The sequence below is a fragment of the Prunus avium genome, chromosome 7 (assembly GCF_965620075.1).
Source record: "Prunus avium chromosome 7, drPruAviu1.hap1.1, whole genome shotgun sequence".
Taxonomy (NCBI): Eukaryota; Viridiplantae; Streptophyta; class Magnoliopsida; order Rosales; family Rosaceae; genus Prunus; species Prunus avium.
Window position 1 is genome coordinate 33,590,381 of NC_142290.1, and position 15,163 is coordinate 33,605,543.

At 35.4% G+C, this 15,163-nt stretch overlaps 1 protein-coding gene across 2 annotated transcripts; it reads left to right on the top strand.

The window, feature by feature from the left end:
• Positions 1–7,818: 7,818 nt before the first annotated feature.
• On the top strand, positions 7,819–13,184 carry MCA1 (PLAC8 family protein). 2 transcript variants are annotated; one of them, XM_021960167.2, is made up of 10 exons: positions 7,819–8,264; positions 8,354–8,428; positions 8,645–8,755; positions 8,845–9,316; positions 10,082–10,482; positions 10,768–10,877; positions 11,177–11,248; positions 12,384–12,490; positions 12,648–12,744; positions 12,895–13,184. In XM_021960167.2, the coding sequence occupies exons 4-10, from the start codon at positions 8,906–8,908 to the stop codon at positions 12,945–12,947; spliced, it is 1,251 nt and encodes a 416-aa protein (XP_021815859.1). In that variant the 5' UTR covers positions 7,819–8,264; positions 8,354–8,428; positions 8,645–8,755; positions 8,845–8,905; the 3' UTR covers positions 12,948–13,184. The 2 variants fall into 2 exon arrangements, with proteins under 2 accessions (XP_021815859.1, XP_021815850.1); XM_021960158.2 differs by having other exon boundaries at positions 8,347–8,428; positions 8,645–9,316.
• The last annotated feature ends 1,979 nt before the right edge of the window (positions 13,185–15,163 follow it).

Sequence of the window (15,163 nt, forward strand, 5' to 3'; positions counted from 1 at the left end):
ATGGTAAAAAGGTAACCTGGTGAACAGTCAATTTTTTTTTCCAGGGTCAAAGTTCTCTTATTTGGGCTGGACCCAGCTATGTTTAGCACGTTTGAATTTTTCAAAATGCTCCTGGGCCCAGCTAACTTTCTTTTTCGGGTACAACCTTGTTAATAATGGCCCAGTGCATGATGATTCGAAAATTTCCAAAACGGGCTTCATAACTTAAGCCTTTCGAAAAAATTCTTACTAGGTAGTCAGACGAGATGGTTCTATAATGAGGGTCAACGTTGACGGGTTACAATGAGGGCGTTCAATCCAACAGTCCAACACCGCTATTAAGGACCCCTTCACTATAACCCCTCATGCTAGCCTACATATACTTCTTCCTCTTATGAGAATCTCATCACGTCACTCATTCAGCAGCGAAACCTGCAAATGTGGATTAGGTTAGGTGGTCAGGACAATGAGCACATCACCTTTCTTGCACCCAATTTTAGTCCTTATTTAGTTTAAACTAGCGTTTATATGACGAACCTCTTGCGGCAAGAATGAATACTCTTTTCATTAGGTTTGATTTGGATTGGAGTTTGGAGTAGGTATGTAGTCCTGTATCAACCAACATTGTGGCACTTATTTGTACACATAGAAAAACCAACCATGTTATAGAACTCAGTCATTCGAATATTCATGGAACTTTTGGCCACCATGATTGATTATCAATGATGATTTTCACATAAAATGATCTCATGATGGTCTCCGATCCAAAATTTCCTTGCATGCGTTTTATCCTCAATTCCTACCACGGCATCAATCTGAGCAGGCCAATAAAGCACATATGGTCTACCAATCACAAGATTCTAGAAAGCAAAGCTTTCAAGGATGACCTTTAAAAAATTGAACGGCATGATTTCAAAAAATAAAATTTTAAATTTTAAAAACTTGTGTTGAAGATCATTCTAAACTGACTAGATAAGAACTTGATATAAAAAAAATAGGGAAATGTTCTTATATAACCTAAGAGTTCGTGTGCATTTATTCATGCTCTTAACTAATTGAGTTACAAGTCTCTTGCTCCGTTAAGAATGTTATTAATTTATATTATCAAGCATTGAATTGCACCAACAATAAAAAAATCTGGATTTCTCAGTTACATAACCCGAAAAAACTATAAAATGTATTTTACTGCCACCATTAAACCAAATTATAGAAAGAAAAAATCTTATTTTTCCTGAAAAATTACAATTAAAACCCAATTCCCCGAGAAATTATAGAATAGTACGGATGTACCACGTCAGCATGTGATACTCCCATTCAAATATTGCCATGTGTCCATTTTAAAATATAAATTAAACTTTTTTTACAGCTGGATTTATTTCTTAATTTTTATCTTATGAAATAAAATTAGAAAATTGAAAAACTTAAGAAAAAGAAAATAGAAAAAGAGAATTCCCAACAACAACCCCCCACCCCCCTAAACCCAACACCTCTAATCCCATCTCCACACTACCTGCCATGACTGCCACCCATCTCCCTTCCTCTTCCTCTTCCTCTTCCTTTTTTCCTTTGCTTTTCCTTCTCAACCCTTATAGTAATTGTAGGTAATGGAGTTTAAAGAGAGGTAGAGAAAACTAATATTGATGATTACGATGATGATGATGATGATGATGATGATGATGATGAAATGGAATAGTGGAAGGGTTGGTGTTTGTGTTAATGGTTGGGAAATGTTAGAGTGAATGCAAAACAGAGAGACCCTTTGGGAGAATTCTTGTGTTGTATTGATTGAAGTAATTGTTACCAAGGAGTTACAGTATTGGATCTGGGTTTGGAAATAGTATGATGATGGCAAAGGTTGTCATGATCAATTTCAGAGAAAGGGGAATTAAGGAAGATGAGGGTTTGGATGCCGGTGGCAATGGTGAAGAGGAAAAGAGACGGGGAGGAAGAGGAAGAGAGAGGGATGGCATCCATGGAACGCATGGGGGTTTTAGGGGAGGGGCGGCAGTTGGGAATATTTTTTCTTTTCTTTTTCTGTTTTTCAAGAGTTTTAAATTTTATTTCATAATATAAGTCCGGCTGTAAACAAATATTTAATTTATGTTTTAAAATAGACACATGGCAATATTTGAATGGGAGTATTACATGCTGATGTGGTATATCCGTACTATTCTATAATTTCTCCAATTCCCCTACATATTGAAGTCAGAAAATTAAACATTATGAGCAGAGCTGACGATTAAACCTCGCCTCGGAGGACTGGAATGGCCTTGAGAATCTCCACAAATGGATTGCTTGAAGTATACATGTTTCTTGTCCACTATAGTTGTTCTGTTTTCACTAGAGTTGTTGCTTCATGTATGGATCCAAAACCAAAAGCATATGATTTTTTTGTACTTATATTGTCTTTCTAAATAGAATTTTCCTTTCCCAAATTTTTTGTTCTAAAATTACATCTAGAGAGAGAGAGAGAGAGAGAGAGAGAGGGAGAGAAAGAGCTGAAATTGCCGTTGATGATCAAGACAACTAGTCTGCAATGAGTAGATTAACAAGAGCCAGCAAACGTTTTGCAAACAAGAGAAAGGAAAAAACAAAAACGGTAATTGGAATATGGAAATAATCCTTAGACAATTTATATATACTTAAAGAGTATAGTTGTGCGGCTATACTTCTAAAATATTATATTTATACTGCATATTAAACTCACTAACACATCCAATTGATGGTGAGAGTACAAGTCTTTAACCAATCTTTAACTTAAAATTCTTAGTGGATAATCTCGCTAATAATTATGTTAAATCTGGCTATGAGGTCTAACTCAGCGGAAAATGATCTTAACTTATAGACTAGTGGTCTCATATTCGAAATCTCATAACACTGTGGTTGCTTGTGAGAGAAACCCCCAATCCCCCATAAAATAAATGGTGTTACGTTTTAGTACGTGCTAACCCATTTGGTATAAATTAGTTCACTCCACCTCAATAAAAATTGGCCCACTCACCTCACCAACTCAACTATGAAGAAAAAGCTAGTTTATCATCCACATGTAATAGATCGAAACAAAATATCTTGAACTTTTACTTCCCTCCTTGAACACAATGAAGTTTAAATATATTTTTGTAGTTGTAATCTTGAACTTTTAATGTCTCTTTCGTTGCATTTCATCGTTTTAAATTTGTCACTTTCTATGATTTAAGTGGGGATATTGGCTTCAATGTGCTTTTTGTTAAAGGAAAAAACAAATTGCAAATATTGAAAGAGATTCCTTAAAAGCTATTACAAATTAATTGGGATAACATTACTTGTAGCACAATGCACCAACAAAAATGAAAGGCATGTTATAGCCTAAGAGAAAGGACCACTTATGAGGAGGTGGGTTTATAGCTTAATGAATACAAACAAATTGGGTAGGGGCATTGACGCTATCGTTTTTAGGTACGCACCAACAAAGGGCTCTATCAAATGATGTCAATTTGCCATTGGCCTTCCTTCCCTTTTGGGCACGTAATTGTCAATGTTTCTGACTAGCCAGCCAGAAAATATAAGACACCAAAATTATAAATGGAAAGGTAGTTGGTCACCTTTTCTTATTTTATTTTCCAATTTAGCACTTAGGTTTCTTAAACAGAAATTGATTAGGCCATAATATTTTGGCCATGTTACTCCAATCATTCATTTTCTAATGGGTCACATCCTTGGGTAAATGGGGTAAATGGGGTAAATGGGGTAAGTGCAAAAGTTGACAACCAAGTACCAACAATCACCTCTTTTCATATTCCTTTTTTTATATTATTTTTATTTTTGACTTTTACCCCCTTGTCCCCAATATTCAATTAGACAGACAGACAGTACAGAGATTCCTCCATCTATATTGTATTATATATGTAAAGCAGGAGTTTTAAACACCCAAAAAGAAGAGATTACGAAGCTTTTTTTCTTGTGTATCTCTTTGAATAGGGAAAGCCAAATTGATTTTCTTTTTGTTCAATTGTAGTGCGAACCGATTGGAAAGCAATACAATAACAAAAAAGTGTCACATGACAAGTTAACGTGTTGTTATTAACCGTATTATGATCCATATATATAGTTAGAATAATTTATAATTGGTTAATTACTACTTATCTTATTTTCGGCCGGCCGAAATTTAGAGAAAACACAATTAACAGCATTCAGATTTTTGTTTTGTAATGTGTTACATGCATATATATGATCAAACACTTGACAAGGACAATGAGTAGTAGGTCAATGGAAGCTAGGTATGTGCCAATTGCAACCTCCTTCCTCCACAAAATTAAAAGATAGAATAAAGAAATAAAATTAGGTCACATTCGCAGCACTTAAAAGGGTCCAAACTTTCTGTACCATTACACAGAAATTAATACTCCAAAAGGCAAAAGGTATAGAATTTTTTTTAAAAATTAATTATGATATGGTTGTTGTCACACACAGCCTGTACATTTGTGCCAGCCAAACTTTTGTACCTCCTTTTAAACCTAGACACTTAAAAAATACAATGTTAATGTTATAGTACGTAATTTTCGAGTATTTTTTTAAATACAGTGGGCAGCAGCACTCAACTTGTATTTTAGTGGAAATTTTGGTCCCAAACCATTGAGAATGAATTGCTTAGCTACTGTTTTAAGTGACCTACGACTCACTCTAGGCCCTTGTGGTGGGCATGTCTTTATCCTTTTTTTTTTTTGGTCTAAATCATGAGGTGGTCCTGGATGGCCCCAACTATGGGTGGCACCTTTAAGCCTTAACCACAACCCAGACTAATCCCCACTCACACCGGGTCGGCCCGTAAGGGGTAAAGTGTTGGCCAAAGTGGTGACTCCGTACGAGAGCAGGGATCGAACCCCTGACCTCTCTTAAGGAATGAGAGTGCCGAACCACTCACACCAACCACCTTGTTTATGTCTTTATCCTTTTTAATATTGGTTAAACATGTCTTTATCCTTTTTAATATTGCCTAATTTTAGCCCACCATATCATAATGGAGCATACAATAATTTTGGCCCACCATATCACATGCTTGTCATTGCCTTCCCAAGGTTAACAATGGAACTCAACTTCCAAGGTTTAAAATATTCATTTAAGATAGTTTAATTGTGTTTGATAGACGAATTTGTTTGTTTTAAGGCCTGTTTGGTTCGTGGGAAAAAAAATTTGGGTATGGAAAATCAATTGCTTTCTTATGTTTTGTAAGTTTAGGTATGAGAAATAGTTGATTGGCACATGAGAAAGTACGGGGGAAAGTGAAGCCCTCCTCCCCCATTAGATTTTGTTTTCCTCCTCATGGAAAAATTTGAGAAAATGAACCAATATTAAAAGTGCTTATGACAATTAATAGGGCATAGTTTAGTTGGTTGAGCTCTTTCACCTCCACTCACATAGGCAGAAATTCAAAACCCTCAGACACCCAATTTATACTCATACACATCGTTTTTTGTTGTTAGAGAGTAGTTTTAGCTTTTCTATAAGCAATTCCAATTATATCTTTAAAATTTGACGTGTTTCTAAGCAAAACATGTATCATTAGAGAAACAGTCACAAGCGAATTTTAAAGTTGCCGGCGTACGCTTCTAGGATACACATGTGACATGTGCATAGGTATTGATAACAACCCGTGAACCAAAGAATCGAAGGTGCCTGCTAAATATTATATACATGCGTTCGGATGAAGAACAGATAAGACACAATTAGCACAAAATAATATGTTTTATCGGACAAAAATCTGTTGATTTGTAAATTCATAATGCAGCGAGGAAGCAAAGTCCAAGAACAGTCAGCCCACGATCAAAGGTTTTTCCTATTTGTCGTCCCCACCACATTCCCCTTCATTATGTCCCCACGACTTTGTCTAATTGGATTGCCAGGCAATCAGTACCCACCGAATGAAACTTTCTCTATATAATTATATATTGACGATGAAAACTTTTAAATGTAGGGGCTGTAGTTTCTGTTTTTGCTAACTGATAATCGCTTCCTACCAATCTTTTTTTTTGACTAGACGCTTGGGCAAATAAAACACTCATTCAAATACTTTAACGTTGAACCCACCACCAACACTAAATTTTTAGCTCCACCATTGGGTATATAATTCTCCCTTAATTATGTCGACGTGTCAAGTTTGTTGTAGGAAAGTACTATCCTACCACACCCTCACATCATTTTTTCGATACAAACAATATTGGGAGAGGATTCATACACACCGTACATCTTGACCGCTTAAGCTAAAAGTCCCTTAATTACCACTCTCACATCATTAAAAATCAACATTGGTTAGAATAAATGTAAACATTACCTAACATCATGGTGAACATTACACGTCTTGTAGTTTCCTAAGACTATGATTTAGAATCTTGATCAATGTATCAGATTTGACCATTTGAGTACCGTTTTAGGATCAAGTTCATTATCAAATCTAAATTCTATGTGAATGACTATTCGCAAATTGATTCTAATAAATTAAATATATTATAATTCAATATATGTGAGTTAAATTAGTTGTGCTTTTTTGCAGTCGTATTCGATCTCTCCTCCCATAAATAGATTAGAGTAATTTCAAATAAGTTACAATATCATTTCCCTAAATTATGAGTGGGGGTGGAGTTAACGTGGATTAGTTTAAGGGTACAAATACCATTTCCCATATTTTTCTTTTGCTTTTGAAAACATTATTGTGTTGAGGCGATGAAGTTAACGTGGATTTGGGAGACAGGGAGAGAGCTATCAACGGGGGGTTTGTGCTGGAAAGGCTAAAGTTTACACGTGGCATTAAGGTCATGTGGAGTTTGTCACCGTCGTACAGCATTGGGTCCACATGGCAGTTGCCAGAGAGTGGATGTTGAGCTATTAGAATATGCGGTCTTCCTGTTTATCGTTGAGCCTTTAAATGACGCTTTTAGCCTTTTCTCCTTCTCAATGACCTTGTCGGTTGATCTTCATTATTATGCCCTGCCTTCCCCAGCTGTCACCTTGTTTTCATCGATATATATATTTTTTACAACAATTATTTACCCCTTTTTCGTTTGACTAAATTATAGCTTTATTTTTTAGGTCAATCACTAAATAAATAGTAACTAGAGCCCTTGGAATTAGGTTTTCTTGTTCTTCTTTTGCTTTTATATATTAAATTTTGCTTTAAAAAATCAGATAGAGATATTTATTCAAAAATTCATTTTAGCATGACATATTATACAAAAAATTATATACACAGCCTATTTGGAGAGAAAAATACAAAATTAGCCACTTGTCATTTCCTAATTATTTTTTAGCTTGTTAAAATTTTATAAGAACCAATTAGAAAATAACATAGGGCTAGTTTTGAATTTTTCACTCCAAATAGACTCGATAAAGACTTCTATATATTATGTCATTCTAAAATGGATTTATTAATGCATTTTTAGAATTTTTGAAAGTGATTGACTCTTATTTTTATTGATTTGTTTGTTCTTCTTTCGCTCTTTTATTTAATACAAAAGTTTTAAAATTATTTTTGTTCTTATTTAATTTTTATATCTTCAAATACGGAATTTTATAATTTTTGTTTATATATAAAAAAATGTTTTTTATTTTAAATTTTTTATTAACATGGGTTAATTTAGAGATTTTGAATGTTTAACTACTTATATATAGAGATATAGATATAGGTTACCGAATCTATTCCAAAAAAATAAAAAATAAAAAATGGCGCAAGTTTTACTCTAAAAGTACCCGCCACCTGGCGAACAGCGCCATTACCCTCCGTACAGCGTGGTAAAATCGAAAGCGAAGTATGGGTAAATGTGTCTTTGTAGCAACACCACTAAATCCCAGCTCGTCTGGCGTCGCGTGTGCGCTCAAGGGCAAAGAGAGAGAGAGAAAGAGAGAGAGAGAGAGTTTGGCTTTGGTGCAAACAATGCACGGACAAACAACACCGAAGCAGTGAGAGGTTTTTTAGGATAAAAAAATTGGGATGAAGAGAGAGAGGAGAGAGAGAAAGAGATAGACTGATATAGTGTGAGTGAGTGGGAGTTTTCATCAGAGACCTCTCTCTTTGTCTCTGCTCAGATCTTCCAAAATCCACACACAGGTTGAGGAGAAAAAGGAAGAGGAGGAAGAAGAAAAGAAGAAACTCGTTCCGCAAAGCAATGCCTGCAATGCCCAAAATCCGATGCTTCAATTTTGACGTTTCTTTCAGTTTCATGCAATAAATACAGCAAAAAAGGAAAAAAAGAAAAAGAAAAGGCCGAGCCAAGCCCTAAAAGTTGCTCAAAATTACAGCACCTGTTGCAGAGAAGGTGAAGCGCTCTCGTAGCTTCATACTCTCTTGCATTTTTTATTCTCTCTCATATTTGCATTCTCAGATTCTGTACCTTTTAGTTTGCAGGTGCTTTTTCTTTTTCTTTTTCTATTTTCGGCAAAAAACACAGCGGCTTCTTCCTCAAGACGACGGCGAAGAACTGTGAGTTGACGGCGATATATTTGTTGTTTTTTTCCCAGTATTTTTGAGTTCGTTCCTTCGTGTCAAAGAGATAAAGCAAACAATATATTTTTCTTTTGATTTTATACCTATTTTTTCGCTTTTGTTTATTTTGTTGGCGTTGAAAAGCAAGTCAAGAAGCGTAAAGGTTAAAATTGGAGATTTCGTTATCTGATATTTTGCGTCTTTTGGATGCAGTTGAAATGCACTCTCAATTGTTCTAAAGCTCCGAAACCTGAAGATCTCCAATGGAAATGCGTTTTCGTTTCTGAAAACCCAGTAAATTTCACTGAGATTTCAATTTTCAGAGTAATTGCTTGCTTTAGAACTTCAAATTTGGTTCATATCTCGTTGATTAAAGTCAAACCGAAGTGATTATGGTGAAATGCAATCTGTAGCTGTGAGCCTGTGAGGTGTTAGTTTACACAAGTCGAGCTTGGTCCATTTTGAGAGGAAAAAATGGCGTCGTCGTGGGACCACTTCGGAGAAATTGCAAATGTGGCTCAGTTGACCGGCCTCGACGCCGTGAGGCTGATCGGAATGATTGTGAAGGCGGCGAGCACGGCGCGAATGCACAAGAAAAATTGCAGGCAATTTGCGCTGCATCTGAAGCTGATCGGGAACTTATTGGAGCAGCTCAAGATCTCGGAGCTTAAGAGGTACCCGGAGACGCGCGAGCCCCTTGAGCAGCTCGAGGATGCTCTGAGAAGGTCATACATTTTGGTCAATAGCTGCCAAGACCGGAGCTATCTGTATTTGCTTGCAATGGGATGGAACATTGTGTATCAGTTCAGGAAGGCTCAGAATGAAATTGATAGATACTTGAAGCTTGTGCCTCTGATTACTCTGGTGGACAATGCTCGAGTCAGGGTATTGAATTTTTCTTTTTATTCTTTGTTCTTTGGTTTTGTTTTTCATGTTGTTGTTTTTATTATTGTTTTTGTTTTACTCATTTGCTTTGTGGACAAATTCATGAGTTTGGGTTGCAACTTGCAAGGAATATGTGATCTTCATTGAAATTGGACCTTTTAGTTAGATTTTCCTTCTTTCGGTGATTATGCGCTATCCACTGTTCATCAAAATTGCTTCCGGGTGCTAGTTGAAGTTTGAACTCCTGTATTTTGCTTTTCTTCATTGTTGGATGTCTAATTTACTCAATGGGTAGGCTATCTAATGTTGAAGTGATAAAGATCGCTTACTTTGAGTAGCTGGGATGTCTAGTCTAGTCGGTGCTTTAGTCAGAGCGTTAGATGTTTAAGTGGCATAGATGGCTTATTTTACTCGCTATGACTTTTGTTTTCCAAGGATGTATAAACTGACATGGATTGGGCACTGAACCTCGACTGGCAGTTTCTGACATATTGGATCACCAAATCATGCTTTAAATAAATTCTAAGAATTTGTCAATGTTGTTTGTAATTACGAATTACAGTTAGCACTATATCTCTTCATTAACAAGCATGTGCTTCTCCATTTACCTTTTCTTTGTCTCCAGATCACAATCTATTTTCTACATTATTTCCCACATGTAGAATTAGACTAAATTATTTACAAGATTGCTAAATTTGAGCTGTTCCTGCTATTCTATAACAGTTTAACCTGATTTAAGTTCATTCGTTCTTCTCGCAACTACAGGAGAGACTGGAAGACATTGAAAAGGATCAACGTGAGTACACATTGGATGAAGAGGACAGAAAGGTACAGGATGTGATCCTTAAACCGGACCCCTCGAAAAATGACACTGTAGTGCTGAAGAAAACACTTTCTTGCTCCTATCCAAACTTGGGTTTTAATGAGGCGCTCCAAAAGGAAAATGAAAAGCTTCAACTTGAACTACAACGGTCCCAATCTATTTATGATGTGAGTCAATGTGAAGTAATTCAGCGTTTGCTAGAAGTGACAGAGACTGTCGCTTCAAAGTCTTCCCCCGAAAAAAATAATAAGAAAATAGAGCGGAATTATTCAGATGCCAATAGTGAGAAAGAACCTTCATCTAATGAAAGCTATCAGAAAAGTGAATCTCGCAAAATTTCCAGGTTAGTTTTCTGTTTATTTTAGTACATTTGTCATTTATGTTTAGTCTAAATAGTGCAGTTAAAATATTACTGTTGCATTTGGTGAATGTAATAATTGGTGATGTACATTTGCTAATTTCAGTCTTGGCACTTCTCAACATTGAATGATCTCCTCCAATCAGAATTTTCTGATGAGAGGAGCTATATATGTTATGCAAGGGATTCAGATTTCCCTATCTGTTTATGCACTCACATCACTGAACTTTTGGGGTCTTTGAAAATATGATTTTGCATTTGTCTGTGCAGAAACACATCTTCAGTTTCTTCTGGACATGATTTGCTGTCAACTAGAGGTTCACATCGCCATGAAGAATGGAATACTGATCTACTTGGATGTTGCTCAGAACCGTCTCTGTGTAAGTCTCTTTATTCTTTTCGTGTAATGGTGTGACTTAATACATAATCAACAAGTTTTATTGCATTAGCATTACTTTAATTTTTCCCTTAATGTTCCCTGTGCATCTCAAATTAAGTTCTGGGGATATGTGTAGTATTAATTTCATATAAATGCTCTAGAATATTATCAGGGTTGGGTGGTCAATCAAGAGCATCATTAGACACTAAGCACTAAAATTGACAAATTGTCCTATATCAAATGTTTGAAGGGAAAACTGTTCTGTATATGCTAAAGTTTTGCAGACTTTTTCCTTTGCAGGTATAAAGACATTCTTCTATCCTTGTGGGACGTTTTCTAAAATTGCTTCTGTGGCAACTAACAGGCATATGTGTAAGTTTCATCTGGATTATCTGCACTGCATGTTAAACTGTTAATGTACCGCAAAATCTTAGGAATGGGTAAACAATGTATATCCAGCTAACACCCTTGCTCACATGCAGCCCCAATTTGCATGTGGTCTGGTAGAGAGAAAACATAGGTGTCCAGCCCCATTCTGCATTGCAATGAGTTAGAAAGTATCTGGGGAATGGGGAATGAGATGCTTTGAACCCAAAACCTCTTAGAACCAAAGATCTAATATCGTTTAGACTACCAACTTGGCCAACACATTAAGGAGAAAATGTCCCTACAATCTATATCAAGGTAACCATGATGGGGTTGCGTACTGGAAAGATTTGGAGCCTATTTAACTAAGCTATATCTGAATGCTTCTTTTGCATTTTGTTCAAGTCTCGTACTTTCACGTTATAGAGTTTAAGCTAAATTAAGTAACTAGTGGCCTTAGCCTTCGGTAGCACCAGTACATTTTTCATAGAATCTCTGACATTACTTTGTTGAAAATGGGTTGATCAAATTGTGATCTGGTCTTTACTATACCATTGCGATCTTTGGTATCATAAATCCCTGCTAAAATGACATCTAGACCCTGAATAAATGCCAAATGTGCGTTGATGTTGAATTTGTAGTATAGTCTGGATTGTAGTGATGCCTGATTGGTGTGCTATTAGTTTGCATAGGATGCAGAAAACCAGATGATTTTTGAACAATCCCTATACAAAATATTACATAGAAGTTTTAACGGAATCTCATTTTTCCTTTGATACTGAGTACTGTCATTAATGCGAGTGAATGTCTAAACCCATCCTTTGGATCTAAGGTTTACATGATTCTCTTGTGCTACTGAGTTGTGATGGCTTTATAGTTGTGACGGGGCCATAATTTTGAATGTGCCATGATTTGATTTAGAGAAGACAATATTTTATGCCTTGTCGAGTGCGTATGTAGAAACTAACTATTTTTCCTTTAATTTAGCTGTGCTTTCACATTATTTCCACACCTACTGTTAAACAAAGTTGCAACACTGCAATATTGATTTTCTTTTTGGCCGTTGGGATATTGACATTCTGCACATGGCTTTTGTATACTGTTGGAAACTCATACAGAAATTCTTTTCTATGATTATCAGCTTCAGCAGAAGCATGTAATGAATTGATGGCTTATTCGTTAGTATTGTCTTGCTGTTGCTATACATGCTGCATTCGAAGGAAACTTCGCAAGACGTTGAATATCTCGGTAATTCCTTTCCCAGTTTCCACACTGAAATTACAAAACCGCTGTAATTCATCTTCGCCACTGCATATCATGACATGTATTTTGTGACATGACAAGAACCCACTCTAATCATTCTCCTCTGTTCTGCTCTGCTCTTTCTTATTTCTCTTTTTGGCAGGGAGGCTTCATTGATGACTTCCTTTCACATTTTATGTGTTGCTGCTGTGCCCTTGTTCAAGAATGGCGAGAAGTTGAACTACGCGGGATTCCTTATGGTAAGTGCTTCCATGCTTGAGCCTTTGTATCTTTGGTCAAACGTAATCGGTATCTTGTATATAAAACACAATATTATGATCTCTAATCTCATCCTTTTCACTGCTTCTAAACCAAATATGCAAAGTGTTTGATATAAAACCAACTTGCAGGTGCTGAGAAGACAAAAATAAGCCCTCCACCCTCACAGTACATGGAAACCTAACTGATAATGGAATTTTGAGATTCATCCACTTTGAACGCCATATGTAGAGGTAATGGCTAGTTGCCATTGTTACAGGAAAACTTATTTTGGGGGAGTTTATGTCTCTCTAATTTTCCCATATGTAAATTAGCTTTTTTTTGTATTTTTTATTTTACTCAGCACATTGTGTATCATAGACTTTTGCTTTTCTTTTTCAAAAAATAGTATAGAAGTGCTTGATTTTACCAATTTGTTTTATATGATTGTTTTTCCTTTTTTCTTTTGCTTTTGTGACTTTGCTTTTTCTACATTTAACCAATAGGATTGATAGATCCACATTTGTGGGGTGCTTAAAGGAGGTTTGGTGTTGGTCATAAAATTATCACAAAATCTCGTCTTTTAAGTATTATTATGCATGCATTTGCAACCAGATACATAGAAAACGATCACAGCGTCTTTGTTTTGCAGTCAGTAGGGCCCCGCCAGGTGTTAGAGAGAGCGACTCCACCAATCTCATTTTCATTGGAAAATAAAATGGGAATTCTGTTTATTCAATTATCCTTTTCAAATCTGGCAATCAAATATTAACTTAATAGTGGTTGTTGCTAATTACCAACAAAATAAAATAAATTGCAACGGGTTTAGCAGAGTGGAAAAGGGCATTGACTTGCATATTAGTGTTCTTAAGTTCGAATTTTCATGGCATTATAGTAGTGTGTGTGAGAAACTTCTCATTTTGTTAGTTTAGATTATTGCTTGTATTAAAAAAAAAAAATTAAAGTAAATGGGATTCACATAAATTCTTTTAGTATAAAAATTGTGTTGTATCACATTTTCTTTATATTATTGTTAGCTAAAGAGATTCAAATTTAGAATTTCTTCCACAAGGGGAAAATTCACTATTTCACCCACCGTTTGAGAAGAGAAATACAACTAAATAACTCTCGTTGTACTTACCAACAGAACTTTAGTTCAAGGTTGACCCGTAAATTTACCCATAACTTCTTACTTGGCCGAATCCACATTTCTGAAGTTTCTTTTTGGTACGCACTTTTCTGAAGTTGTGGATTTCTGTCTCACTACTTTTGTTTTGAAGGTTCTAAAGGAAGGGATTAAGAATAATAACTTATTGCGTTATAGGTGTCGATGGCCTAATTACTTTTCCGCCAGAAAGCTACCAAGTCCAATCATTGCGCAAAATGTAATTTTATAGCACAAATCAAATAATTGAGTTGAATTTTACACCACAAGAATATCTTTTCCCCATTTTATGCATGCCATACTTGCATTAGGCGTGCCAAATCTTTTTGGTTTAATATATCGCTACATTTTATATAAAAAAAACAGTATACCTTTACCAATTTTGACAATTACAACTATAAATCTTAAAATTAAGATGATAAATCCGGTTCATGGTGAATACTTAGATTTAGTCAAGTTTCCGATATTTGACTTATATTCTTTAACACGCCTCCTTATGTGGGACCACTACATAGTAGGCTACACGTGGAGTCAAATATTCAAACTCAACACGTGACCACTGCATATTGGGTAAGAGCATCTCCAAGGGAGATGTCAAATACCAAACATCAAATTTAAATTTGATGGCTGATGTAGCAATTTGACATCTTACACATCTTTACACTCCACCCGATATGTCAAATTAAATTATTATTTTATTACATTTTAGTATTGATTTATTTTTAATTAAAAAGAATAGAAAAGAAAAAATAATAAAATATTCATTTGACATCTTGCTTTTGGGATGTCAAAAATAACATTTCAATATTCAGCCTTCATTCCACATCAGCTTTGACACATCGGTTGGAGTGTGTGAGATGTTATTTCTAGCTGTTAAATGTCTATGTGGCACTTTTGACATATCACTTGGAGATGCTCTAAGAGTTAAAGGTAAAGACCCAGTTAATCAACCCGCTTTGATACACTAAATTACAATAATAAATAAATATAAATTACAATAAGACTAAATAAATAAGTAAGGAACTAAAATCTAACTAAATAAAGACTCACCAAAACATTTATGGTACTTTATTAATAAAGTGTCTTAATAAAAAAAAGAAGTTATGGTCAATTTATTATTTTTTTCGTTTTTTTGATGAGCGGTCAATCTAACTTGCTAATAATAATATTGAGTTGCAAAAATAAATCAATAGGTACGACCGTCCACGTGTCCAAACCCTCCTCTATAAATGAAGTCGTTTCATATCCCTTGCCAT